Consider the following 26,682-nt stretch of genomic DNA (forward strand, 5'->3'; position numbering starts at 1 on the left):
GTCTAGACTATTGGATTACGTGTACCGTGGTATTTAAAGCTACCTCTTCACTTTCTAGCGCAATGCTTTTGCCAATGACACAATCCCCTCGGAAAGCTATATTGGAGCGGTTCAAGCGGCTCACCTGGGAACCCTGTGCAGCGCCAGCCTGTCTCTTGCAGCTTCCCTCAAACACGTTCTCCTCTCCCTCGTCCGACTCACTGGAGATCTCATAGTGTGAGTATTTCTGAGTAAGAAGCTGCATGGCCCCCAGGGGCATCCTTATGTGTTTCACTGACTTGATCTGTTTGACACCACCAGATGGTACCCCGAGGAGCAGAACTCCCGTCAGCTGATGCAGTCCCTGCTGCCCCTGCTGCTGGAGAGCTCCACGGAGAGCGTGGCTGAGCTGTGCAGCACTTCGCTGGAGAGGGTCCTTGGCCCAGCTGAGTCGGACGAGTTCCTTTCACGGGTCTACGAGAAACTGATCACAGGATGCTACAATATCCTGGCCAATCACTCTGACCCGTCCAGGTGAGTCCTCTTTTCCCGCGTGTGCAAAGCTTGGGGTGTCTTTTACCTGCCCATTTTATTTATTTTGTATTATTTTCGTAGTGGGTTAGATGAGTCTATTTTGGAAGAGTGTCTGCAGTATCTGGAGAAGCAGCTAGAAAGCAGCCAGACCCGCAAGGTGATGGAGGAGTTCTTCACGGAGAGGTACGGATCTGGTATTTGTGGAAGTTGCGGTGTTTCCTGTTAAGTTGTGATTTTGCGAGCCGATGACTTTTTGTCTTTTTGTGTTACTGGCAGAGGTGAACTGGTGCAGATAATGATGGCGACCGCCAATGAGGCACTCTCAGCCAAGTTCTGTAACAGAGTTCTCAAGTTCTTCACCAAACTTTTCCAACTCAGTGAGTAGAGCCAGACATTCCCCCGCTGCTCCTACGTGGAAGAAACCGTGTAACGTGTCCATTGATTACATGCTCAAATACTGATTATCCGAGCCATTAGGACTGCTAAGGACTGATACATTATACAGCGTATGAGAGATGACTGGTAATATGTGGTATTTCTCCCCCAGCTGAAAAAAGCCCGAACCCCAGTCTGCTGCATCTTTGTGGTACGCTAGCTCAGCTAGCCTGCGTTGAACCTGCGCAGTTACAGTCGTGGCTCGTACGAATGACGACTTCTCCTCCCAAGGACTCTGATCAGTCAGAGATTGTCCAGGAGAACCGGCAGCTCCTGCAGCTGCTCACGGCTTATATAGTGCGAGAGAACAGGTAACACTTATAACTGCGTCCGTGAGAGAGAGGTCCGTGTCTGTGTGGTGCATCTTCTGACTTGTCTTGTTCCTACCGCAGCCAAGTAGGAGAAGGTGTGTGCACAGTGCTTCTCAGCACCCTCATTCCTATGGCCACTGACCTTCTTTCCAACGGCGACGGGACGGGTTTCCCTGAACTTATGGTGGTGATGGCTACTTTGGCGAGTGCTGGACAAGGTGCTGGACACCTTCAGCTTCATAGAGCAGCTTTGGACTGGTTATCCAGATGGTGAGTAGAGCTGCGAGCAGATAGAGGTCCCTCAAGCTCATAAAGCTGTTCCTGATAAACTTTGTTGTCTTCCAGTAAGAAGTATCTCTCCCAGAAGAATGTTGTAGAGAAAATGAACAATAATGTAATGCAAGGCAAGGTGGGTATGCTGGATTTGTACCTGCGTTTTAGGAGTTAGGTTGTGAAGCACTCTGCATCCCCAATAACATGCCTCTTGCCGTGTCCCCTTCAGCATGTGACAATCCTGGAGTGCACCTGCCACATAGTGACATACCTGGCGGATGTAACTAATGCCTTGAGCCACAATTCGGGTCAGGGGCACAGCCATCCTTCTGTGGACGGGGAGGAGAGGGGCATAGAGATGGACTCGGACTGGGTGGAGGAGCTGGCGGTGGAAGAGGACGATTCTCAGGCCGAAGATTCGGTAGGCACCGCGCTCCCCGCCGTTCTCATTCTTGGTTCCTACGCCCTGCAGATTGCAGGATGGCTTACCCGTTATTTAAATCATACAATTGCTCTCATTTTCTGTATAGGATGAAGATTCACTTTGTAATAAGCTGTGTACATTCACCATCACACAGAAGGAGTTTATGAATCAGCACTGGTTAGTCCTGGGGCCTATCTTTTTTATCTGTAACTGTATCTAGACCTTGTCGGGCCTCGTCCTTATCCGCCATTTTCCAATTTGATTCGCTTCTTCCCCCTCCGTTGTACCCAGGTACCACTGCCACACCTGCAAGATGGTGGACGGAGTCGGAGTGTGCACTGTGTGCGCCAAGGTTTGCCACAAAGACCACGAGATCTCCTACGCGAAGTACGGCTCTTTCTTCTGTGACTGCGGAGCCAAAGAAGACGGCAGCTGTGTGGTAAGCGGTCTTAATGGAAGCGAGACTGGATTCCTCAAAAAACAATGTGTTGTTGATGTTGCTACCCCCTTTTTCTCTGTAAATTATTGCAAGAACATGAATTTGTATTTAATTTTTTAAAGGTCAAGCAGGTGGTTAGATAGACTCTTGGGTCTGGGCTCTTGTCTGGTCAACAAAAGCCGCCTTTTATTTAAAAGCACGTCACGCTTTCCTTTTAGGCTCTTGTTAAGAGAACACCCAGCAGCGGCATGAGCTCCACCATGAAGGAGTCTGCCTTCCAGAGCGAGCCTCGTCTTCCGGAGAGTGCCATCCGGCACCCGGGCTCTGCTCTCACCGAAAAGGGCAAGGTCACCATCAGCGACGGCAAAGGGGATGACGAGAAGCCAAAGAGGAGCAGTTTGTGTCGAAACATCGAGGGCTGCAGGGAAGAGCTCGTTTGTCAGGTTTGTGAAAGGGTTCCGGAGCGGACGCGTGTTGTTTGAAGTTAAAGCTTTTGTGGATGGATGGCTGAGTCTTACGCGATGTCTATCCGTGTTCCAGGCCAACGTCTCTTTTGCCCCTCTGGTTTTGGACATGCTCAATTTCTTAATGGGCGCCATCAGGAATAACTTCCAGCAGGCGTCCGCCGTGGGAAGCAGCAGCAGAGCTCAGCAGGCTCTCGATCAGCTCCACTCTCTGGAGAAGAGTGTGGAAATGACAGACCAGCTGATGGTAAGTGGTGGACCGTCAAAGGGAGAGTCCTGTCCTCCAGCTTCAGTATGTCGTTGGGCACGTTTTTCCCTTTTTTTTTTTTTTTTTTTTTTCTTTTCAGGTTCCCACGCTGGGTTCTCAGGAAGGAGCTTTCGAGAACGTGAGAATGAATTACAGCGGTGACCAGGGTCAGACCATCCGCCAGCTGATCAGCGCGCACGTGTTACGCCGGGTCGCTATGTGCGTGTTGTCTTCTCCTCATGGACGTAGGCAACATCTCGCAGTCAGTCATGAGAAGGGGAAGGTGAGCTCACGGAGTCAACGTTAACCAGACCTTTCAATACTTAGTGATTAAACAAGTAGCTTTTATATATATTTACCTAAGAAATTAAATGAACCCAGAGAATGTTCGTGTTAATTCAGTTTGGCGACTTCTACATATCTTCTATACTCTTTCCCGTTGCTTTGCAGATTACCGTATTGCAGCTTTCTGCACTCTTAAAACAAGCCGATTCCAGCAAGCGGAAACTGACCCTGACGCGTCTGGCTTCTGCCCCTGTACCGTTCACGGTTCTCAGTTTGACGGGTAACCCCTGCAAGGAGGACTATCTGGCAGTGTGTGGGTTAAAGGTAAGCATGCCTGACTCTCGTCGTGATCTCTGATTCCCACGTCCATGAATATCCGTTCACATTCTTTGTTCTCGTCTTCCAGGATTGTCACGTCCTCACGTTCAGCAGCTCAGGGTCAGTGTCTGATCATCTGGTGCTTCACCCTCAGTTGGCTACTGGAAACTTTATCATTAAAGCCGTGTGGCTACCAGGCTCCCAAACCGAACTGGCCATCGTTACAGCGGACTTTGTGAAGGTCAGATAATTCCTCTGTATTGGGTTTGTGTCCTTTGCTTGCAAACAGCGCTATTATTCCCGTGCGAGAGTAATGAACAGAAATCTGTGTTTGAAGCCCCTGCTGTTCTCGGTTTATGGGGGTCTTACGTATTGTTCTCATCACAGGTTTACGACTTGTCTGTGGACGCTCTGAGTCCCACATTTTACTTCCTGCTTCCGAGCTCTAAAATCCGCGACGTCACTTTCCTTTTTAACGAGGAGGGGAAGAATATCATTGTGATCATGTCTTCCGCGGGCTACATTTACACCCAGCTCATGGAGGAGGCCAGCAGCGCCAAACATGGCCCTTTTTATGTCACCAACGTCTTGGAGGTCACCCACGAAGACCTGAAGGTTAGTGAGGATCCTGCTAATTAAACTTCACGTTTGGTGTTGTGCGCCAGGTGAAACGTCGGGTTGCGGACGGGCTTGTTTGTAGTCGCCGTAAGCCTAGATGATTGCTGTAGTTTCTAACTGGTTTGTTTTAATCATTTTAAATTCCTGATATGCTGTACTTTCTTTGCTCAAGTTTAGCCAGTGGTAAACTCTTTGAAGTTAATAGCAACTTTGGGTAAAAGCTGTAAATGCCAGGAGAAGCGCTGCGTTTACCTCCCGGGTGGCACAGAAAGCTGGTACAGCGGTGTGCCCGTGTGCTCTGTTGGGTACGAGGCAGCAAACATTTTCTGAAGAGTCTTTCACCAGCGTGGAAACGGAAGTTTTAAATAAAAACACATTTCCCCTAATGTTTTTTTTATTTCCTTGTCCTCTCGCAGGATAGTAACGGGCAGGTTGCCGGTGGCGGGGTGTCTGTGTATTACTCACACGTGTTACAGATGCTCTTCTTCAGCTACTGCCAAGGAAAGTCCTTTGCTGCCACCATGAACCGGTCTTCTCTGGAGATACTGCGCCTTTTCCCTATCAATCTAAAAGGGTGAGTGCGGTAGAAACGGTTTGACCCTTTTTTACGGACTACATGGACGGTTTCAGGTCATCACAGAGTTATTTCTTGTATTGCAGTTCAAATGGAGGCAGTAAGTCCTCCCCAGCACTTTGTCAGTGGTCAGAAGTCATGAACCACCCTGGTTTGGTGTGTTGTGTCCAGCAGACCACAGGGATACCTCTCGTGGTCATGATAAAGCCAGACAGCTTCCTTATCCAGGAGATCAAAACCTTGCCGGCCAAAGCCAAAGTAAGTCGAGAAGACTTTTTGGGAAGTTTGGGTTGGTCGGTTTCAGCCGTTACTAACCTGTTGGTTTTTTTTTTAGATCCAAGATATGGTAGCCATTCGGCACACGGCTAGCAACGACCAGCAGAGAACCACCATGATTCTTCTGTGCGAGGATGGGAGTTTGCGCATCTATATGGCCAGCGTGGAGAATACATCGTACTGGCTGCAGCCTTCCCTGCAACCCAGCAGTAGCATCAGCATCATGAAGCCAGTGCGCAAACGCAAGCCGGCCACCGTCCGTAAGGAACCTTCTCTGTTCAATTGGTTTCTGTCGATGTGCAAAAGCTTTGAGTTTGTCCTTAACTTTCTAACTTTTCTGTTCAGTGACTCGAGCGTCCAGCCAAGTGACCTTCCCCATCGACTTTTTCGAGCATAATCAGCAGCTGACGGACGTGGAGTACGGAGGGAATGACCTCCTGCAGTTGTATAACGCCCAACAGATAAAACACCGGCTTAATTCCACGGGAATGTATGTCGCCAACACAAAGGTATGACCCTGAGCCCCCTCACGTATTCTGAGCATGTTCTCCAGTGTGTTGGGGGGGCTGTTTTCCCACCGAGATTTTTCTCCTTCCAGCCTGGAGGATTCACGGTCGAAGTTTTGAACAACAACAGCACGATGGTGATGACCGGGATGCGGCTTCAGATTGGCACGCAAGCCATCGAGCGGGCGCCATCTTACATCGAAATGTTTGGCCGGACCATGCAGCTGAATCTCAGCAGAGCCCGGTGGTTTGACTTCCCTTTCACTCGGGAAGAAGCTCTACAAGCGGACAAAAAGCTCACATTATTCTGTAAGTCTCAATGTGACGTCTTCAACATTGTAAACAATTGGCTTTAAAAATGCCAATTGCCAGATATCCTGAACGGATGCTGAATAGAAATGACCCCCCATGAGTAGGATGTTGGGGAACGAAGTCACGATGATCATCCCTCTGGGTAATGACAGAGCCGTGTGTTTCTCACCACGCGTCCTGGCTTGTTGCAGTTGGTGCTTCTGTAGACCCAGCCGGTGTTACCATGATAGATGCCATCAAGATATACGGGAAGACTAAAGAACAGTTTGGCTGGCCAGACGAACCACCCGAGGACTTCCCATCGGCCTCTGTGAGCAGTGTGTGCCCTCCAAACCTGAACCAAGGGAATGGTTCCCCTGATGGGGAGACTGCCACCCCACCCTCCACCAACGGCACAGTCATAGAGAGGTAAGTGGGGGCAAGAAGGGAGCTCTGTGATAAAAGGGTCTTTACAGGTTAAAGTTATTTCCTCATCTTTTTTGTGGTATCCCTCTGTGTCCCGTTCTCTTTGCTTCACACTTTTTTTTTCTATTTTATTTGCTCCCCCCCAAGTTCTGACCCAGAGCCTTTAACGATCATGGACCGGTTAGTAAAGTTCACTTTTCTCTGCACGACTGAGTGTGCACACAGACCTCCGCTGGTGTGCCTGATTATGCTTCAGTTCCTGGTGCTCTTTGCATGCCAAGAGGTTACGTTTACGACAATACACTAGATGTAAAGCGTATTGTAAATTGTCCTACAGAGAATAGTCATTGGGGGGCTTGGGGCATGGGACTCCTGCAAGGCGATGGCCGTTTGGAGCGTTCACTTACCGAGCGCTTTCTGTAAGTCACAGACCGCAGTACAGCTTTCAATAGAGGCTTTCCACTTTGGATATACCCCGAAAAGGTGGGAGGCAGTTCATTTAACCCCTGTGTATCTGCTGTGTTTCCGCCTTGGAAAGATGCCTTGCATTCAGGCACGGTTTTGGCAATTAACCACTCGGCCTCTGACCGTGACTTATGTGTCGCACCAGAAGCGGATTAATAACTGTGTCTGGAGTTGTAGCTTTAATTGTACAGATATTTACAGAAAACTGCTTTGCTCTGGGTTTTTTTTTTTTTCCCCTTTGGAGCAGCAAGGAGCAGTTAAATACATTAACCGTTTGTCGTCCTCAGACTTGTGGGAAGCTCGCTGGAAGCTTTGGAAAGCTGCTTTGGCTTTGGACTTGTGTCTGACAAGGTAAGAGATTGTTTTCTGGAGCTGGGATGGCGGCTGTGTAGCTCTCGGTCTGCTTGATGGATCCAGTTCCTTTCCAACAAACGGGTCTTCCCACCAAGTGTGGATTTCCGCAGATTCCTTCACATTGTCAACACTTTAAATTAAAGCGTTTATCATTTAGTGTTTTGGACGCTTGGCTCTTGTGCTATAACATAACACACGCGTGTCTCTGATCCAGGAGAAGACCAAGGCGTCTGCTCTGGAACTGGCCACTGTCCTGCTTTCTATGCCTACTCCTTGTAGCGTCCAGCTACAAACCAAGAGCCTGCTAGCCAGACTACACAGCAGCCGATCGGCCTACCACAACCACAAGGTAGGAGGGCAGGATTCCTGTTGTGTTTGAGGGGGGTGGGGGGGTTCGTGGCTTTTTTGCCTGTCTCACTGATGTGCCCCTCCAGGATCAGGCGTTGTTGAGTAATGCCGTACAGTGCCTGAACGCCTGCGCCAAGGAGGGGAAAGACCTGGATCCAGAGGTGTTCCAGAGGCTGGTAGTCACTGCCCGTTCCATCGCTATAATGCGACCCAACAACCTGGTCCATTACACGGAGTCCAAGCTGCCTGCAGGAGATACAGGTGAGAAAACCTCCAAATAATCACCGCATATTGGTGAGAAATCAATGAGTTCTATTTATGCAAGCGCCATAATCTTAATCGGTTAGTTACCCCAGTCTGCCCGTCTTCCTCCCCATCAGAGAGCGGCGGGGATCAGAAGGAAGCCGTGCAATCCGCAGACGGGGAAGAGACCTTCACGTTCATCACGCAGCTGGTCAACCAGTTCTGGAAACTTCATGCATCGAAGCCCAAAAACGCTTTCCTGGCCCCTGCCTGTCTGCCAGGTATTGCGATGCCCCAGACGCTCGTCTCCCCATCTGCACGCGAATGTTTAACCTGACCGAGTTCTTGTGCTTTCCGGCAGGACTCACACACGTGGAAGCCACAGTGAACGCCCTTGTGGACATTATCCACGGGTACTGCATGTGTGAGTTGGACTGCATCAACCTCGCCTCCAAGTTCTACATGCAGATGTTGCTGTGTCCGGTGAGTGCGACGGGAACGTGGGGCAGAGTCCCTTGTTTACGCACGGTGAGGTTTAAAACCTCCTGGAACAGAGTCTGGACCCCAACATGTCAAATCTATTTAATATTCTTTTTTCCAGGACCCTTTTGTGAGTTTCTCCTGCAAGCAAGCGCTAATTCGCGTACTGCGGCCTCGGAATAAACGCCGTCATGTGACTCTCCCTTCGTCTCCCCGCAGCAACACCCCTATAGGTAAGTGCCATTATATTTCCGCTTTGTTAGTATTTGGTTGTAAAGCGGCACATTTTTCCATGATGATGGTTACTGCAGAAAGCGTGTTCCCGACACGGCACGGAGAGCCTCTCTTTCCCCATAGTCTGTATGTATGTTTTAGGGATGAAAAACTGGCGCTTTTAGCGTTTGCAGACTCTCCAAATTAGCTGTCAAAGCTTTTCTTATCAGAACTACGGGCATGTCAATCGAAACGTTTATCCTTGATTTATTAGGACATGGATATCGATCGTTTTTAATGGTCTAGATGTACAGAACATCTGGAGGATACACAATACAACCAAGATACACTAGTTACACCACATTGGGAATTGTCTGTAAAGGATTGTGGGTATTGGGCTGCCAAAGGTGTAAGATATAAAAAATAAACTTAATGACTACTTCCAAGTTTTAAAGAAAAAAAGTCACTCCGAGGTCACTGTGTCTGACCTGCGGGACATGGAGAATCTAGCAGCCGGACACCCCCTGCCTTCTGCTATGCAGGGAGCTCCTTCTCCTGCCCAGGTTGCCCACGCTTCCGGCCAGAACTCACTCCCGGGGTGCAGGCAGATTTTGGAAGTATACAGGACAGGGATAGGCAGTGTTGTGACCAGGAAAAATATTATAGAACAAAATGGCAAATGTGGCTTCCAGCAGGAACGCTCCGTATGTAAACAGATATTGCCCGGCCAGACTCTGCTTGCACGTAGCCCCCCGGTCTGCGTCCGAGCCGCTGGTGGGTCTCGCTGTCCGGCGAGCACTCGATCCGAGCGTTTTCCACCTGCTGGTGAGGAGGACTTTGCTCTGTAAGCAGGTCTCTTTCTTAGCACATGTATATCATGGTTTTAATTCTGTCTAGGTTGGAGATCTTGGTATCCTTCAGGTGTGGCTGTAATTAGGATGCCTTCGTCATACAAGGACCTCTATAACCGTGAGCACTCGGGTCACCCGAGTTTCATTTCTATTGCCCTTTGCTAGGAATTGCCTCCATTATTGTGGTGATCATTAGTGCTGTGAAACACAGGGTCCAGTGATAGTAAGAGATGTGTCGGGGCCCTGGCGGATAGGTTGTGATCAGTGTGTCTGTCCCAGGTGACAAAGACGATGACGACGACGATGAGGCTGAAGATAAGATGCAAAGCGTCGGTATCTCTAACGGAGACCACGTGCGGCAGCAGAGCCAGGAACAGAACGAAGTTGATCACGGAGACTTTGAGATGGTGGTGAGTGATTATTCGAGACCCGCGTGGTGGGCTTGTTACCCTGAGGTTTGGGCAGCGGGGGCGTTATGGGAGATTCTTTTCTGCTTTTTTTTGTTGTATTAGGCTAATGAAAGATTGCAGAGCAGAGTAACTGCTGGTTTCCCTGTCGTCTATCAGTCAGAGTCTATGGTGCTGGAGAGCTCGGACAGCGTGAATAACGGAAACCCGTCGCCTTTGGAGGCTCTTCTCGCTGGAGCCGAGGGTTTTCCTCCCATGCTGGACATCCCTCCGGATGCGGATGATGAGACCATGGTGGAGTTGGCCATCGCTCTCAGTCTCCAGCAAGATCAGCAAGGTATGTTTCCGCCATAACAAGGCTTATCCCCCACGGCCCGAGTAGTCGTAAGCAGACGGCCCGCCTCATGCTTCTGTCTTAATCCTTGGCAGGGAGCAGCAGCAGCGCCCTGGCGTTACAGAGCCTCGGCCTGTCGGGGCAAGCGCCGAGCTCCTCGTCCCTCGATGCCGGGACTCTGTCTGACACTACTGCATCAGGTAAGATACTGAGCCACCCAGGTTACTCTGTGCTGTACTCGGACCTTAAAATCCAAAACAATATTTAGATCGATCATTTTCGCATCCGTCGCATGTCTGGCAAAGGTAAGAGCGGCATTTGAAAAGCCCCCAGTGGTTCCCCTGGGCATCCTCCATGCTTTTATAAGGCCTTGAAACTTGTGCTTAGTGACGCAGAGTTGAACGCACGGCCAACACCATACGCGGCCTGTTACATGTGATGACCTTTTGGGGGTTTGCTGATCCAGTCCCTGGGCGCGTTACGTACGAGTGAAATGTTGTCATGCTTGGGGGGTCATTTTGTGCTGCCCTGTTAGTCAGTGGCTGTGTTTTAACCGGTAACAGCTCTCCTCATGCTTGTAGCTCCAGCATCGGATGACGAAGGTAGCACCGCAGCGACCGATGGCTCAACCCTGCGAACCTCGCCAGCTGATCACGGGGGAAGCGTGGGCTCGGAGAGCGGCGGTAGTGCCGTGGACTCGGTAGCCGGTGAGCATAGTGGTACGTCTGTGGTGACACGTTTTTTGTGACGTTTAATGTGAAAGAAGGAAGAACGGGCAATATCTTCCCGGAGGAAAACAATACACATTGGAGTCATGGTTTGTACCTCTACACGGCTGATCTACCTGCCTCGGCACAGAGGGGGATCCCACCGGTCCTCCCAACTGCTTGATTCTGGCGTTCTGTTCTGTGAAATGTTTTTATTGTGTTTTTACACTTCATTTAGTGATTCTTGTTACGCTGGTTTTTATTCTTCCAGTTTCAGGACGGAGCAGCGCTTATGGCGATACCACGGTCGAGGGGCATCCTCCTGGTCCGAGCAGCATCGGTTCTAGCACCGGGGCGATCAGCACGGCCACCGGACACCACGAGGGCGAGGGATCTGAGGGAGAAGGGGAGACAGAAGGGGACGCACACACCAGCAACAGGTTGGCTCTTATGGCTGTGGGACGACCACACGCTTTGGGGACAGTGATATTTTGTTTCCCCTCTTCTTGGTCTTTTTTTCCTTTATTTCTCCTTTTTTTCCTTTGCAGACTTCACATGCTGCGCCTCGTGCTACTGGAGCGCCTGCTTCAATCTCTGCATAATCTCCGAGGCGTGGGGGGCGTTCGTGCCATTCCATACATGCAGGTGATTAGTCGTTCCTGGGACCCGTTACTACTAATAAGCGAAGATGGAATATTAGGCGTGATGATGACTGTGTGTAACTCTGCTCTCCAGGTGGTGCTGATGCTGACCGCCGATCTGGATGGTGAAGATGAGAAGGATAAAGGCGCTCTGGACAGCCTCTTGTCCCAACTGATCACAGAACTAGGTCTTGATAAAAAGGTAGCCAAAATCTCTTCCCTCTCTGTGAATGTAAGTCATTTTTATGTTGAGGTTCATTGATTTGACAGGTTTTGTGGTTTTTCTTGTAGGATGTATCAAAGAAGAATGAGAGGACGCCACTGAATGAGGTCCACCTAGTAATCATGAGGCTTCTTAGTGTATTCATGTCCCGGACAAAGTCTGGCTCCAAATCGTCCATTTGTGAGGTGAGCGAGAGCCCATGTGTCTGGCTCTGGGCACACATGTAGTGTCAGGGAACCTATTAAGCAGGATTTAGGGCAAGACGTTTGAAGATCCGTCCAGTAACTTATAGAATCGCTAATGAACACCGCAAAGTGAGGTAGGTTCTTTGCTATTACGTCACGCGGTCCTTTGTCTCCTTCCTTGCAGTCATCTTCACTGATTTCCAGCGCAACTGCGACTGCCCTGCTGAGCTCAGGGGCGGTGGATTACTGTCTTCATGTACTGAAGTCTCTCCTTGAATACTGGAAGAGCCAGCAGAGTGATGAGGAGCCGGTGGCTGCCAGTCAGCTCCTAAAACCGCATACCACCTCTTCCCCTCCTGATATGAGCCCGTTCTTCTTGAGGCAGTACGTCAAGGTACGTGCGCATCCTACGGGCCGATACGGTGGACCTGTCTTCTCTGCAACGATATGGAAAGCGGCCCTATTAAAACCTTTTTGACAAAAACATTACTTTGTCCTTCCCCCCCCCCCCCCCCCCAGGGCCATGCTGCCGATGTCTTCCAGGCATATACACAGCTACTGACGGAGATGGTTCTGCGTCTGCCTTACCAGATAAAGAAAATCGCAGACAGCAACTCGCGAATTCCACCGCCCGTATTTGACCATTCCTGGTTTTACTTCCTGTCCGAGGTGCGTAAAATAAAAATCTACGTTTAGAATATTATATTTTATATAATTATATTTTAATATTATTATGAAGGTAAGAAAAGGCTGCATAATTTACCCTTTCTGTTTCACTTCTAGTACCTGATGATCCAGCAGACGCCATTTGTTCGCCGCCAAGTCCGGAAGCTCCTGCTGTTCATCTGCGGCTCCAAAGAGAAATATCGACAGCTCCGTGACTTGCACACCCTTGACTCGCACGTCAGGGGAATTAAGAAATTGCTGGAGGAACATGGCATCTTCTTGCGTGCCAGTGTGGTCACCGCCAGCTCCGGGTCCGCTCTGCAGTACGACACGCTGATTAACCTGGTAAGCGGTGACGCGATCAGCAGCGAGATGGCTGCGTTTGGAAAGGCGCAGTGCCATTAAATCTGCAAATGTATTTTCTAGATGGAGCACCTCAAAGCCTGCGCAGAAATCGCCTCCCAACGGACCGTAAACTGGCAGAAATTCTGTGTTAAAGACGACTGTAAGTTACCCTGAACCGTACCAAGTACTAACGAAACGTGATTTACTGTGCAGTCGCGCGCTGATACTGTTACATATGACTTGTAAGGGTTTTCTGAGTCACGTGAAACGTTACATGTATGTTAAGTTTACAGGTGTTTTGTGTTCCCGCAGCTGTCCTGTACTTCCTTTTACAAGTCAGCTTCTTGGTTGACGAAGGCGTCTCCCCGGTTCTTCTTCAGCTCCTCTCCTGCGCTCTTTGCGGCAGTAAGGTCCTTTCGGCATCTTCGGGCTCTGGGCAGTCCGGCTCCGGGCAGTCGGGTTCGCAGTCCAAGTCTTCCACCAAAAAAAGCAAAAAAGAGGAAAAAGACAAGGATAAAGACGGTAAAATTACCGGGGATCCTGCGGGCTCCACGTCTGCTTGTTTCTGCATAACATTAAATGGTTTCGTTGGTCTGTTGCAGGCGAAAGCGCGAACAGCCAGGAGGAGCAGCTCTGCACGGCTCTGGTGAACCAGCTGAATAAGTTTGCAGACAAGGAGACTTTGATTCAGTTCCTGCGATGCTTCCTTCTGGAGTCCAACTCCTCGTCTGTCCGCTGGCAGGCTCACTGCTTAGCCCTGCACATCTACAGGTATATATATTAAATATTATTGTATATACTAATAATATATATATATATATATATATACCTGCGTCTCCATGGAGAATCCACAAGTTGTGTCTTCCGCTTAGACTGGAAATTGTCGGTTTAAGCCTCCTGCCCTTCGTGTTATAGATAAGAGGACTCTGTGAAGATGCCCGTATCTTCTCTTTAATGACTGCCTTTGCTTTGGTTTAAGGAATTCTAACAAGTCCCAGCAGGAGTTGCTCCTAGACCTCATGTGGTCCATTTGGCCCGAGCTTCCCGCGTACGGACGCAAAGCCGCACAGTTTGTCGACCTCCTGGGATACTTTTCACTGAAAACTCCGCAGACCGAGAAAAAGGTATAGAATTATCTTCATGCGCAGAACAGTCTGTGCTCTCTCCGTAACAGATGGTTACATAATCTGTGAATCTTTATCAGTTTAAAGAATATTCCCAAAAGGCTGTGGAAATCCTGCGGACACAAAACCACATACTGACCAACCACCCCAACTCCAACATCTACAAGTGAGTGTCGGCCTACACGGCTCATTGTGTCCTTCTCTGCCCCTTCTCCTTTCGTCATAAATGTTTAATTTGCGTCTCTCTGCAGCACACTCTCTGGCTTGGTGGAGTTTGATGGATATTATCTGGAAAGTGACCCCTGCCTCGTCTGCAATAACCCCGAAGTCCCCCTGTGTGTAAGTAAAATCCCTTGGAACTGCAGACATTGGGTTTGAAGGCTGTATAACCTCACAATAGCGTTTGTATTTCAGAACACCCGTGTCTTCGTTTCTCACGTCGTTTCAGTGAACTTGTCCTTCTCTTGGCAGAACATCAAGCTGTCCTCTATTAAGGTGGACACACGCTACACAACCACGCAGCAGGTAGTGAAACTGATCGGCAGCCACACGATCAGCAAAGTCACCGTGAAGATCGGGGACCTGAAACGCACAAAGATGGTCCGCACTATTAATTTGTACTACAACAACCGCACCGTGCAGGCTATTGTCGAGCTTAAAAACAAGTAAGTTCCACCTTGTTATGAAAACTCTTTTAAGGATGAATGAACAGCCTGTCGCGTTCCTCTGTTTGCCCCACACTGCCCTTACCTGCCTTATCTTCCAGGCCAGCTCGGTGGCACAAAGCCAAGAAAGTCCAGCTAACTCCTGGACAAACGGAGGTGAAGATCGATCTTCCTTTGCCCATAGTCGCCTCAAACTTAATGATTGAGTTTGCCGACTTCTACGAGAACTACCAGGCTTCCTCGGAAACGTTGCAGTGCCCGCGGTGCAGCGCGTCGGTGCCCGCTAACCCTGGAGTGTGCGGCAACTGCGGCGAGAATGTGTACCAGTGCCATAAGTGCAGGTCGGTAGCTGGGTGGTTGCCTCGCGGCTCCTCCATGTGTGAGACGGAGTGTCGGCTTACTGAATGTGTCAGTACTTGTGACTTCAGAAAGCTCTTGATGGATCTGTCTCTGTAGTTTGGAAAGTTCTGGATTTTTTTTTTTATTAAATAATGACAAAATGATTAACACTGTTCACAAAAATTGACATTTCTTTCAAAGCTTTGTAGTCTTTCTTGTTTAGTAATTTGTGAATTGCGATGTAATCCGAGTTCCAGAAATGATCCACTTATCCGCCCGCTTTGTGTTTTCAGATCCATTAACTACGATGAGAAAGATCCCTTCCTCTGTAATGCTTGTGGGTTCTGCAAGTACGCCCGCTTTGATTTCATGCTGTATGCCCGGCCCTGCTGCGCTGTCGATCCCATTGAAAATGAAGAGGACCGTAAGAAAGTCAGTTGGTTGAATTTAATACTTTATTTTAATTTTCCATGTCTGCTCCCGGTACCTTCTGTCTAATACTCCCTATAAACGGTGTCCCCAGGCTGTTACCAATATCAACACATTGCTGGACAAAGCTGACCGTGTCTACCACCAGCTAATGGGTCACCGGCCCCAGCTGGAGAGCCTGCTGTGTAAAGTGAACGAGGCCGCCCCAGAGAAGCCCCAGGTACCTACCCCCTGATCTATAGCCCCCGTGATGCTGCTTAGTGCCCATTGCCCGTAGTGTTTTTCATCTAGTTCCTTTCTGCGCAGGATGACTCTGCCAACCCCGGCGGAATAAGCTCGTCGTCGGCCAGCGTGAACAGATATATCCTGCAGCTGGCTCAGGAGTACTGCGGAGACTGCAAAAACTCCTTTGATGAGCTCTCCAAAATCATCCAGGTAAAGGATCCAGTTATGTGCGGCACAAACAAAGAAATACTTTAAGTAAAATATATTCCCCCCGCTGTTACAAATGACGACAATCATAAACGTGTAACACCGTTGGGCTGACTAAAGAATATTATTCATGTTTTTTTGATCAAAAGATTGAAATTGTAACGTTTTTTTAAAGTCGTTTTTATTTTTAATGGTGTTTTTGCTGTTTATCCTCAGAAAGTCTTTGCCTCCCGGAAGGAGCTCCTGGAATACGATCTGCAGCAGAGAGAAGCCGCCACCAGATCTTCCCGTAGCAGCACCCAGCCGACGTTCACCGCCAGCCAGTACCGAGCTCTGTCCGTGCTGGGATGCGGCCATACCTCCTCCACCAAGTGCTACGGCTGCGCCTCCGCCGTCACCGAGCACTGCATCACGCTCCTGCGCGCTCTGGCCACCAACGGCACCATCCGACACATTTTAGTGTCTCAGGGGCTCATCCGAGAACTGTTTGATTATAACCTGCGCCGCGGGCCGGCAGCCATGCGCGACGAGGTGCGACAGGTCATGTGCCTCTTGACCAGGTAAGCCGGGATCCTAGTGCCCTCTCCGGCTGGGTGCAGAGGAAAGGGTTGTGTTCACCGTATCCGTGTCTCACCGTGACAGGGACAATCCCGAGGCCACGCAGCAGATGAATGATCTGATCATCGGGAAAGTGTCAACGGCGCTAAAAGGACACTGGGCCAACCCGGACTTGGTAAGAGTGCGTTCCTACAGTGTAACCGGTGCCGGCTTACTGCGCATGCGCTGAACCCGTCTGTCTTTCAGGCCAGCGGACTCCAGTACGAGATGTTGCTTCTCACAGATTCCATATCAAAAGAAGATGTCTGCTGGGAGCTTCGACTGCGCTGCGGTACGTTTTCAAAGAAGGGGGGAACGTGCTAAATATTTTAAAATATGTGCTTATGAACTAGGCAGAAAAAAGGGGGGGGGACCCCGGCTCAAGTGTCTGAATGAGGAAGATGGCAGATTCTTCAATCGGTTTTTGTCTAGACTGGAATTTATTGTTTTTAGCGGTGCCCGTTTTTTCTCTTTTAGCTCTCAGCCTTTTCCTGATGGCCGTGAACATTAAAACCCCGGTAGTCGTAGAGAACATCACTCTAATGTGCCTGCGAATCCTGCAGAAACTAATCAAGCCCCCGTCGCCTACAAGCAAGAAGAACAAGGTAACCCCTTCCCGATTATCCCGTGTAACGGGCGTTCGGTGCTGGGTCCCGCTGGCGGACGGCCGGCATGAGCCAAGGATTTTGTAGAGAACAGACACCCCATTTTCCTTCCCCGACCCCCTTCCTTGTGAAACGTCCCCGGGTAATATCAGAATGTGTTTGCAGGATGTCCCCGTGGAATCGCTCACCACAGTAAAGCCGTACAGCAATGAGATACATGCGCAGGCACAGCTCTGGCTCAAGAGAGATCACAAGGCGTCGTACGAGGCTTGGAAGAAGTGCCTTCCTGCCCGGGGTGAGACAGCATGGCATCTAAACTCTAAAAACTATGCCCTATAAACAAATAACACCTATTCAGAGGTTTATTGAGAGTTATTTGCCGCGCGGTTTACGTGATGGCGACGTTCTCTTCTAGTGGCGGGTGCAGACGGCAGCGGAAAGAACCCCAGTAAAGGCGAAATGAGGCAGATGTACCTACAGGAGAAGTATGTTTGGAAATGGAAGCAGTTCATGAGCAAAACAGGCAAGAGAACAAGTCCTCTGGACCTCAAACTTGGACACAACAACTGGCTGAGACAGGTGAGCGGTTTGTGGCGCTCGTCCTCTGTTCTGCGTCTGGCGATGAAGGATCTCACCCCGCGCTCTCCCGTTGCTGTCTTCCTCAGGTGTTGTTCACTCCGGCTACCCAAGCTGCGCGCCAGGCCGCTTGCACCATCGTTGAGGCTTTGGCCACCATCCCGAGCCGTAGACAGCAGGTCCTGGATCTACTCACCAGGTTAGCGTGAATCGGTTAATCTAGGTGTCTCGCGTAAAGTGTTCTTCCAACCTGATTTTCTTGCGTTTCCCACCGTGGAAGGACACGATGCGATCCAGACCCAGTGAACGAAAGAATATTCGTGGCTTTTATCAATCTAGCGTTTGACAGAACTGCGGAGTGTGACGCAAATTAATGACTTCCATCCTCTGCAGCTATTTGGATGAGCTGAGTGTCGCCGGAGAGTGCGCCGCTGAATATCTGGCTCTGTATCAGAAACTCATCAAGCCGGCTCACTGGAAGGTCTACCTCGCCGCTAGAGGGGTCTTACCTTACGTCGGGAACCTGATCACCAAGGTAACCAAAATCTATGGAGCCACGCGTGGAATTCCTTCAGTAACTTATTGGCTTTCTTTGGGCATTCTGGGTATAATATATAGAAAAGTGAGGCATAAATGAAATTCACCCCCAGCTATAACGTTCACGGCACTTATTTACCTGCTTCCCATGCTACGACCCGGACCATGCCTTTTTAATAAGCTTCCGTTTGCTTTTAGGAGATTGCCCGGTTACTCGCTCTGGAGGAGGCGACCCTCAGTACCGATCTCCAGCAGGGCTATGCCTTGAAAAGCCTAACCGGTAAGACGCGCAGGGCTGCTGCTAGAAACAAGACTCCTACAACCCAACAGGACTGGGAATAACGTCTTCCCGTCTCCGCTTGCAGGTCTTCTGTCTTCGTTTGTGGAAGTGGAGTCCATCAAACGTCACTTCAAGAGCCGGCTGGTGGGCACCGTGCTGAACGGCTACCTCTGTCTCAGAAAGCTGGTCGTTCAGAGAACCAAACTGATCGATGAAACGCAGGACATGCTTCTGGAGATGCTGGAGGACATGACCACAGGTAACGCGCCTGGTGACAGCCGGGCCGCACGGTTCTGCCACACAACCCCAGGAGAGCAGCCGAAACGTTACGTTCCCTTTATACGGAGGCCCGGTGCGTTCGGTAGAACGAAGACCGCCGGCAGATGTACTCTGAGCTAGAAGTTTGATATTTATGTGAAGCGAACACCTTGACCGGCTCGCCCTCCAGCCACGCGCCTCTCCGCTGCGCCTCTCCGCTGCGCCTCTCCGCTGCGCCTCGCGCGTCCTTGATGGCCGCTTTTCTTTCCGCAGGCACAGAATCGGAAACCAAAGCCTTTATGGCGGTCTGTATCGAGACTGCCAAACGCTACAACCTCGACGACTACAGGACACCGGTGTTTATTTTCGAAAGGCTCTGCAGCATCATTTACCCTGTGAGTGGGGGGGGGATGTCTGGGGGGCTTAATGTCTTCTCCTTATCAGATTTTCTTTCCCCGATATTAATGCTTATGGAAGTAGAGCCGTCGCATAGTTTTATATTCGCGCAAAGTGAGTCTTCATTCTGTTTTTTGTTCATGTTGCGCGTGGGGTATAAATGTCGGCAGGCACCTGATGTCTCCGCGTTCCGCGTCTGTTTTAATCATTTCCGTTGAGTATGGACCAGCTGTTTTAGAGGGTCTCACGCCGTCTCCTATGCCTTCCAGGAGGAGAACGAAGTGACCGAGTTCTTTGTGACGCTGGAAAAGGATCCGCAGCAGGAAGACTTTCTCCAAGGACGGATGCCCGGGAACCCGTACAGCAGCAACGAGCCCGGCATCGGCCCCCTGATGAGGGATATAAAGAATAAGATTTGCCAAGACTGTGACCTGGTGGCCCTATTAGAAGATGACAGCGGGATGGAGGTGAGGAGTATACTTTGGGCCGTGTTCTCTTTCTTTGGAGCAGCATGGGCCATTCCATTCCCTCTTCCCAGGTGTGGAAGGTTTAGTTAACCAGTCCGGCGTGCTAAAGCTTTCCTGGAAACGGGAAATGTATTTGGTAAGGGAGAAGTTATGTTTTCCAGCGCGATATCGCTTTGAGCGTTTCTTTGTGTTCTTCTCCCAGCTCCTGGTGAACAATAAGATCATTAGTTTGGACCTGCCGGTGGCTGAAGTTTACAAGAAGGTTTGGTGTCCGACCAACGAGGTACGCTCCCGGGTTCCGAAATAGTTTGTGAATTGGACCTTGATCCAGGACTTTTTACGTCTTTTTTTTTTTTATGGAATGATTGGCTCCCTATTTAACACGTTAGACAGGAGTGACTCCTATACCGTGAAGGGATAAACTCCATGGATGGTTCCTTTGGATCTAAACACAATGTTGCTGGTGAATTAGAAATGTCGGCTCAGTCTTCAGTGATAATCCTTTATTATTTATTATTGTTTAAATAGCGCCATCCTATTCCGTAGCGGTGTGCAATGGGTCTAGATCCGTATTTATTGATCAAGGTTTATGTTTAACGCTCTCGACGTGTGTTTCAGGGCGAGCCCATGAGAATCATTTATCGCATGCGGGGTCTGCTGGGGGACGCGACAGAAGAATTCATCGAATCTTTGGACTCGACGACAGGTAACTTCGGACCCGGCCGCAAAAGATAAAAAAATGCTTTTTAAGCAATCCAGACTTCAAAATAACCTCTAGCTGTTTATTTGAGCAGTTAATATACATAGTAATAAAAAACAACATACATCTGTGCTAAAAATGTGTTTTCTGATCCATTCTCCCCCCAAACACTTTAATAGATGAAGAGGAGGATGAGGAGGAGGTGTACAAGATGGCCGGGGTTATGGCTCAGTGCGGTGGTCTGGAGTGTATGTTGAATCGTCTGACGGGTATCAAGGACTTTAAGCAGGGTCGCCACCTTCTGACAGTGAGTATGGGTTACCGGGGGGGCGGGGCGATTCCTACACTGATCGCTGACCTTCTGATACAGGAGGCTGAATGACTTCGTATCAAATGCCTGTTTTATTAATGCACAGCCAGACTTTGGCATTAAGGAACTTCCTCGTCTCGGAGGAGTTATCCGCCGTATACTGTAGATAGAATATCATGAGCGGCCGCTCTGTCCTTCCCTGCCGGTAATCCAAACGCCGTCGTGTTCTTCAGGTCCTCCTCAAACTGTTCAGTTACTGCGTGAAGGTGAAGGTGAACCGCCAGCAGCTGGTTAAGCCTGAAATGAACACTCTGAATGTCATGCTGGGAACCCTGAATCTGGTAAGATATTTCCCACCGGGAGTAGTGCTCTGCCAGTCAGTGCTGTGATTAATTACCCCTATATCCTCCGTCCAGGCTTTGGTGGCCGAGCAGGAGAGTAAGGACAGCGGAGGAGCCGCAGTGGCTGAGCAGGTCCTGAGTATCATGGAGATCATCCTGGATGAATCTAACGCCGAGCCGCTGAGCGAGGACAAGGTGAGTGTCCGTACTGCTGCTGCGAGTGAGCGGAGACGCACCAGCTGCTAAGACGTGGCGTGTTTTGACCCTGGTAGGGGGTAACGGGTGAGATTTCATTGATTTTTGTACTCTCAGGGCAATCTGTTACTGACCGGGGACAAGGATCAGCTGGTGATGCTGCTGGATCAGATTAACAGCACCTTCGTGAGATCCAACCCCAGCGTTCTGCAGGGCCTGCTGCGCATCATCCCGTACCTGTCGTTCGGCGAGATGGAGAAGATGCAGATCCTCGTGGAGCGCTTTAAGCCGTACTGCACGTTCGATAAGTAAGCCGGGCTCTGTTGGCTTTTATCTTTAGCGCCGTAAGAATGGCCGCCGTTTCTTTGAGTCCCAATGATGCGGGGCGAGTGCTTTGTAAAATCTGCTGAAAATGTTGAAATGTCTCCGGCGCTCTGTCCTCACGCGTTTCGCTCCCGCAGGTATGACGATGAGCACAGCGCCGACGACAAAGTCTTCTTGGACTGTTTCTGTAAAATCGCCGCCGGCATTAAGAATAACAGCAACGGGCACCAGCTGAAAGACCTCATCCTGCAGAAGGGGATCACGCAGAACGCGCTGGACTACATGAAGAAGCACATCCCCAGCGCCAAGAAGTAAGACTCGCTCAACACTATCCTTCCTCCATATACTTCCGGCCCCTGAGCACACGCGCCTCTGTGAATTTAGAATTCCTTGGCTAATTGCGCATGGTTTCGGAGCCTGCCAGGTCAGCGGAGGGCAGCAAACAGCAGCGGTTGATTATCATCGCCGGCGTCTTTCCTCGACGCCCTGGCTGTCAGGGAAGCTGTCGGTGTTCTGGAGTCCTGACGCCATGTGCAGCTACATGCGATGGTTGCAGCGCCCTTGTGTGCTGCAGGGGAAGGAGGGCAGCGCATGTGCGTGTATTTGCTGCAGGCTGAGGCAGAGATTGTTCCTCCCCAGAGTCTTTTACCAGCTCCTTGTTTTTGCAGCCTGGATGCCGACATCTGGAAGAAGTTTTTATCCCGACCCGCCTTACCCTTCATTCTGAGACTTCTGCGGGGGTTGGCAATACAGCACCCTCCTACGCAGGTGAGCGGCACCGTGTCGGCACGTGGCGCCGGGTCCCAGTTACATGCCACGTCCCCGCTTCAGCCTTTTCTACCAACACAGACACTGGGCTTAGCTTCGTTCCCGACTCTAAATGAGGTCTCTGCGCGGGTGTCTCGTGTATGAGTGAGATGCGTGTGTTTTGCAGGCTTTGATCGGTACGGACTCCATCACAAACCTGCACAAGCTGGAGCAGGTATCGAGCGACGAGGGAATCGGGACGCTGGCGGAGAACCTTCTGGAGGCTTTGAGAGAACATCCGGAAGTCAACAAGAAAATCGATGCGGCGAGAAAGGAGACGCGGGCCGAGAAGAAGCGCATGGCCATGGCGATGAGGCAGAAGGCCTTGGGCACTTTAGGCATGACTGTAAGTTCAAGATATTTGCTGAATCTAAAGCAAAAAATAAAATCTAAAGTGCAGCAAATTGGTAAATTCACCATTTACTAGACCTTTGGCGGTAACTTTGTTTTTTTAATCCCCGCAGACCAACGAGAAGGGGCAGGTGGTGACCAAGACGGCCCTCCTGAAGCAGATGGAAGAGCTGATCGAGGAGCCCGGCCTGACCTGCTGCATTTGCAGAGAAGGATACAAGTTTCAGGTACAAGTCTGCAGGTTTTGGGGTGATCTGGGGGTGATGGTACCGCCACCTCCGGGTGTTCCTGGTCGTTTCTTACAACTCTCAATACTTTGGGACATTTTTCTCATCTGTTTTTTCTAACGTTAAACCTGCAGCCCACCAAAGTGCTCGGCATTTACACCTTTACCAAGCGAGTGCCCCTCGAGGAGTCCGAGAATAAACCCCGCAAACAGCAGGGCTACAGCACGGTGTCTCACTTCAACATCGTGCATTACGACTGTCACCTAGCGGCTGTCAGGTACGCTGTGCGCTCCGTGTCCCGGTCCCGTGTAACGTGTGTGAAGCGGTACGCCGAGGACCAGCTCCTGTTGTACCAGTGTTAGCTGCGCTCGCGGGGGGTGGGTTAGCTGCGCTCGCGGGGGGTGGGTTAGCTGCGCTCGCGGGGGGTGGGTTAGCTGCGCTCGCGGGGGGTGGGTTACCTGCGGTGGGATTGTTACTCAGTCCGGCTCTGGTTGCTGTGTTTAGGTTGGCCCGAGGACGTGAAGAGTGGGAGAGCGCCGCCCTACAGAACGCCAACACAAAGTGCAACGGTCTGCTTCCCGTGTGGGGGCCACACGTGCCCGAATCTGCATTCGCAACCTGCTTAGCCCGGTAACATTAACTCTGTGTCCCCTTCCAGGCTCCCGTACTGTTTAGTCTCGGCTGTCCCGGGGGCTGCTTTGTTGTATTCGCCGTTGACTTCTCCGGTCTTCTGATCTGCCGTGAATTCTTTCCAGGCATAACACGTACCTGCAGGAATGTACCGGCCAGAGAGAACCCACCTACCAGCTCAACATCCACGACCTGAAGCTGCTGTTCCTGCGCTTCGCTATGGAGCAGTCATTCAGCGCCGACACGGGCGGCGGGGGCCGGGAGAGCAACGTGCACCTTATTCCATACATTATTCACACCGTGCTTTACGTCCTCAACACGTGAGTGTAACACGCGGGGCAGCTTACCGTCTATCCGTGAGAGGAGCCAATGGGAAAGAGCTGGGCAGTAATCCCATCTCCCATTGGCTGCGGACGCTGCCAGTCCACGGCTCGTTACACGGCTTACGTCGTTATATTATAATTATAAAGAAGGCTGTGTGCGTACGAGGTAACACGTATGTGTATCGTCCTGCGTGGAGATTGACGGCCCCGCTGGGCAGTAAACGCTCCGCCGACGAGATTTCCCCTCGCTGTGACTTCTCGCGCACGCTGATAACCCGATAGGAACGCGTTTCTCCCGAAGCCACAGAAGGCTGCTGGATACCGGAGAACACGTCCAAACAGCGTGTTCCTGATTAAAGCCGTTCAATTTACCCGTTCTTCAGTCTGGCAATGGAAGGGTTAATGTCTTCCAGCATGCAGACCTTGGGGCTGTTGCACTTTAACTCCCATGAAGCACAGGAGGCCAAGGTTTTAAGTTCAGGGAGAGTAATATTGTGGTTTTTGTGGCTTTCGGCCGTATAACTTCATGTTTTTGGGTTTTCCAGGACTCGGGCGATATCGCGGGAGGAGAAAAACGTTCAGAGTTTTCTAGAGCAGCCCAAAGAAAAGTGGGTGGAAGGCGCCTTCGAGGTGGACGGACCCCATTATTACACGGCTCTGGCGCTTCATCTCCTGCCCACGGAAAGATGGAAAAGTATCCGGGTCGAGGTGCTCAGAAGGCTCCTTGTGGTTAGCCACGCGAGAGCCGTGTCACCCGGCGGGGCAAACAGGTACTCCGTGTTCTTATGGGCCAACTCCCCGATTCCCAGAATCTGACCGTTAATAGACGGAACCGCACTGCGTACGGCCTGTGACATTAGACAGACGGCCTGTGAACGCGGAATGGCGTTTAGGGCCTTAACGCCTCGGCCGGTCCTGCCGGTGTTTGGGGCGTTGGGGTGCGATTGAGGGTCCGTCTCACCCGGGGTCTCTCTCTTTAGGCTGGCAGATAAAGCTGCGAAGGATTACTCCGTTTACCGCTCCAGCCTGCTCTTCTGGGCCCTGGTGGACCTCATTTACAACATGTTTAAGGTAAGCGCTTCACGCGTGTCCCGTGACGTGTAATTGGTCTCCGTGTGCGAGAGTGTCCGCTCACCCCAACTCGCTGTAACCGTCATGGCCGACACCGGGGGGGATCAGCACGCCGCTCACACGCGTCGCGGTTACGTAACCCCCGGATCTGGAGAGGAAACACCTTTATTATCTTTGTTATCTTTCTTGTTGGTTTTCTGGCAGCCGGAGAAGCCGCCGTACATTAAAGCCGAGCCGTCCGCCCTGCGGGAGCCGCCTGCTTAATGTTTTAATTAACGCAGAAAATCAAAGCGGTGTAAATCGCTTCTGCCGTCGGCTGCCAGTTTGCTCTTACGCAATCCCCTCGTGCTGCATCCAGAGCGCTTCGCGCGCCTCTGACATAACTGTAGCCGGGGACGGTGTTCTCGGCCCTCGGCGGCCAGGTGCGGAGATCTGCGGAGCTCACTATTTTCTCGCGTGCGTTGCAGAAAGTACCGGCGAGTAACACGGAGGGCGGCTGGTCGTACACGCTGGCGGACTACGTGCGGCTGAACGACATGCCCATCTACGAGGCGGCAGACAAGGCCCTGAAGACCTTCCAGGACGAGTTCATGCCGGTCGAGTCCTTCTCCGAGTTCGTGGACGTGGCAGGTCTGATTTATTGTACTTTTTTTATTTGCTATGGCGGGAAATGTTCTTGAATTGATGAATTATGTAGGAATTTAATAACATTAACCCTTTGTGTGCAAAGCGTACCTACATGAAGGGTTGGCGCTTTTCTCCTTGCTCCTGGAGGACCATTTTTAGAGAATTGTGGGGCGTGAAAAGGGAGGGGTTTAATGGGTGCCCCCACCGTCTTCCTGTTTATACTCCGCCCACACATTTTATGCCCCACCCATTGCATCTTTTAAAATAGCTTCCCTTTTAACTTTTTTAAAGAGCAGCAGGGAGCCGAGTTTGTGTTAAAATGCATGAAACTGGGGTTTGTACAACTTATTTACAAGATATTAGTCCCATCATGCACCTGCCTTCTTCCTGATTGGCTGCTGACTATTTTGACTGTGGTCATTTTAAATGCGCCGTCCCCCGAGGATCCGATTATTAGTTTCCCTGCGATTCTCATCGTTTCTGTTAACGTCGCTTTATCTCTTCTCAGGGCTTTTGTCCGAAATCAGCGACCCTGACGGCTTCCTCAAGGATCTTCTGAACTCGATCCCCTGAGCGGCAGCCAAACGGATCCTGCTTTTAGTCTGTGGACTCTCTACTTTTTCCTCCCCTGGGTGTTGCAGTAAATGTCCCCCTCTCCTTTTTTTTTTCGTGTGTGTGAAGTGGAAGTGTTTAACCCCATTGCTGCCATGGAGGTCTCGAATGTAGCAATCTGCTCCAGCAGCTAGTGGTTAAATTGATTAACTCTTTTATCGCCTGTTCATCTGCTGAGTGTCTGCAGTTTCGTGTGTTTTTAGTTTGCTCAGAATTCACTAAAGGACCTCAGCGAAGCCCAAAGCGAGTGGAATCCGTGACCTTCACTTCAGTAACTGCATGACTTCTTCAGCCCGCCAAAGACATGCATGCCCACATGCTGTAAACACGCAGTCTGCATGTGTTTGGGGTGACCCGCGGGGGGCAGATCCAGGGGTGCACGCTGCTTCTCGGCCCCTCCGCTCCAGATGCGCCCAATCATTTCCTAGATGTGAGTTGATGACAATCTCGGTATCCCCCCCCCCTCACAGCCGTTTGGGGAAGAAGCCCCCTGCGTCCGCGCGGCTCTTCGGAACCCCCTTGTGTTTAGTACACGTGGCGATCGGTGTCCCGGTGAAAAGCTTTGCGTGCGTTTTGTGCGGCCAGTCAGCTCCCCGA

General features: G+C 50.7%; 1 protein-coding gene across 1 annotated transcript in view; it reads left to right on the forward strand.

Moving 5' to 3' along the window:
* Window positions 1-26,046, forward strand: part of LOC149275684 (E3 ubiquitin-protein ligase UBR4-like) — a 36,267-nt gene extending 10,221 nt beyond the window's left edge. The window contains 80 exon segments of the mRNA XM_089504481.1: window positions 59-216; window positions 301-513; window positions 595-696; window positions 790-890; window positions 1,061-1,259; window positions 1,341-1,529; window positions 1,605-1,668; window positions 1,762-1,953; window positions 2,063-2,133; window positions 2,248-2,395; window positions 2,614-2,838; window positions 2,936-3,106; window positions 3,207-3,389; window positions 3,557-3,715; window positions 3,798-3,950; window positions 4,097-4,324; window positions 4,744-4,901; window positions 4,988-5,159; window positions 5,236-5,437; window positions 5,484-5,686; window positions 5,776-5,992; window positions 6,187-6,403; window positions 6,548-6,580; window positions 7,153-7,216; window positions 7,434-7,568; window positions 7,654-7,828; window positions 7,948-8,091; window positions 8,172-8,293; window positions 8,412-8,523; window positions 9,634-9,764; window positions 9,921-10,098; window positions 10,191-10,295; window positions 10,683-10,814; window positions 11,074-11,242; window positions 11,351-11,447; window positions 11,538-11,645; window positions 11,735-11,851; window positions 12,036-12,245; window positions 12,371-12,520; window positions 12,635-12,862; window positions 12,944-13,022; window positions 13,175-13,384; window positions 13,465-13,633; window positions 13,842-13,986; window positions 14,067-14,152; window positions 14,238-14,325; window positions 14,458-14,651; window positions 14,753-14,992; window positions 15,284-15,422; window positions 15,514-15,639; window positions 15,726-15,854; window positions 16,068-16,411; window positions 16,494-16,584; window positions 16,656-16,740; window positions 16,926-17,053; window positions 17,219-17,361; window positions 17,488-17,632; window positions 17,719-17,828; window positions 18,023-18,164; window positions 18,365-18,446; window positions 18,532-18,705; window positions 18,978-19,099; window positions 19,370-19,567; window positions 19,770-19,850; window positions 20,186-20,288; window positions 20,447-20,574; window positions 20,811-20,918; window positions 20,994-21,113; window positions 21,231-21,421; window positions 21,575-21,748; window positions 22,106-22,205; window positions 22,372-22,590; window positions 22,709-22,822; window positions 22,957-23,099; window positions 23,327-23,452; window positions 23,578-23,772; window positions 24,321-24,545; window positions 24,756-24,846; window positions 25,314-25,476; window positions 25,982-26,046. Coding sequence (XP_089360607.1) covers window positions 59-216; window positions 301-513; window positions 595-696; window positions 790-890; window positions 1,061-1,259; window positions 1,341-1,529; window positions 1,605-1,668; window positions 1,762-1,953; window positions 2,063-2,133; window positions 2,248-2,395; window positions 2,614-2,838; window positions 2,936-3,106; window positions 3,207-3,389; window positions 3,557-3,715; window positions 3,798-3,950; window positions 4,097-4,324; window positions 4,744-4,901; window positions 4,988-5,159; window positions 5,236-5,437; window positions 5,484-5,686; window positions 5,776-5,992; window positions 6,187-6,403; window positions 6,548-6,580; window positions 7,153-7,216; window positions 7,434-7,568; window positions 7,654-7,828; window positions 7,948-8,091; window positions 8,172-8,293; window positions 8,412-8,523; window positions 9,634-9,764; window positions 9,921-10,098; window positions 10,191-10,295; window positions 10,683-10,814; window positions 11,074-11,242; window positions 11,351-11,447; window positions 11,538-11,645; window positions 11,735-11,851; window positions 12,036-12,245; window positions 12,371-12,520; window positions 12,635-12,862; window positions 12,944-13,022; window positions 13,175-13,384; window positions 13,465-13,633; window positions 13,842-13,986; window positions 14,067-14,152; window positions 14,238-14,325; window positions 14,458-14,651; window positions 14,753-14,992; window positions 15,284-15,422; window positions 15,514-15,639; window positions 15,726-15,854; window positions 16,068-16,411; window positions 16,494-16,584; window positions 16,656-16,740; window positions 16,926-17,053; window positions 17,219-17,361; window positions 17,488-17,632; window positions 17,719-17,828; window positions 18,023-18,164; window positions 18,365-18,446; window positions 18,532-18,705; window positions 18,978-19,099; window positions 19,370-19,567; window positions 19,770-19,850; window positions 20,186-20,288; window positions 20,447-20,574; window positions 20,811-20,918; window positions 20,994-21,113; window positions 21,231-21,421; window positions 21,575-21,748; window positions 22,106-22,205; window positions 22,372-22,590; window positions 22,709-22,822; window positions 22,957-23,099; window positions 23,327-23,452; window positions 23,578-23,772; window positions 24,321-24,545; window positions 24,756-24,846; window positions 25,314-25,476; window positions 25,982-26,046 — 11,850 coding nt within the window.
* Window positions 26,047-26,682: the final 636 nt, after the last annotated feature.

Source organism: Sceloporus occidentalis, unplaced genomic scaffold, assembly GCF_023333645.1.
Source record: "Sceloporus occidentalis isolate IW3139 unplaced genomic scaffold, rSceOcc1.0.p SCAF_271, whole genome shotgun sequence".
Taxonomy (NCBI): domain Eukaryota; kingdom Metazoa; phylum Chordata; class Lepidosauria; order Squamata; family Phrynosomatidae; genus Sceloporus; species Sceloporus occidentalis.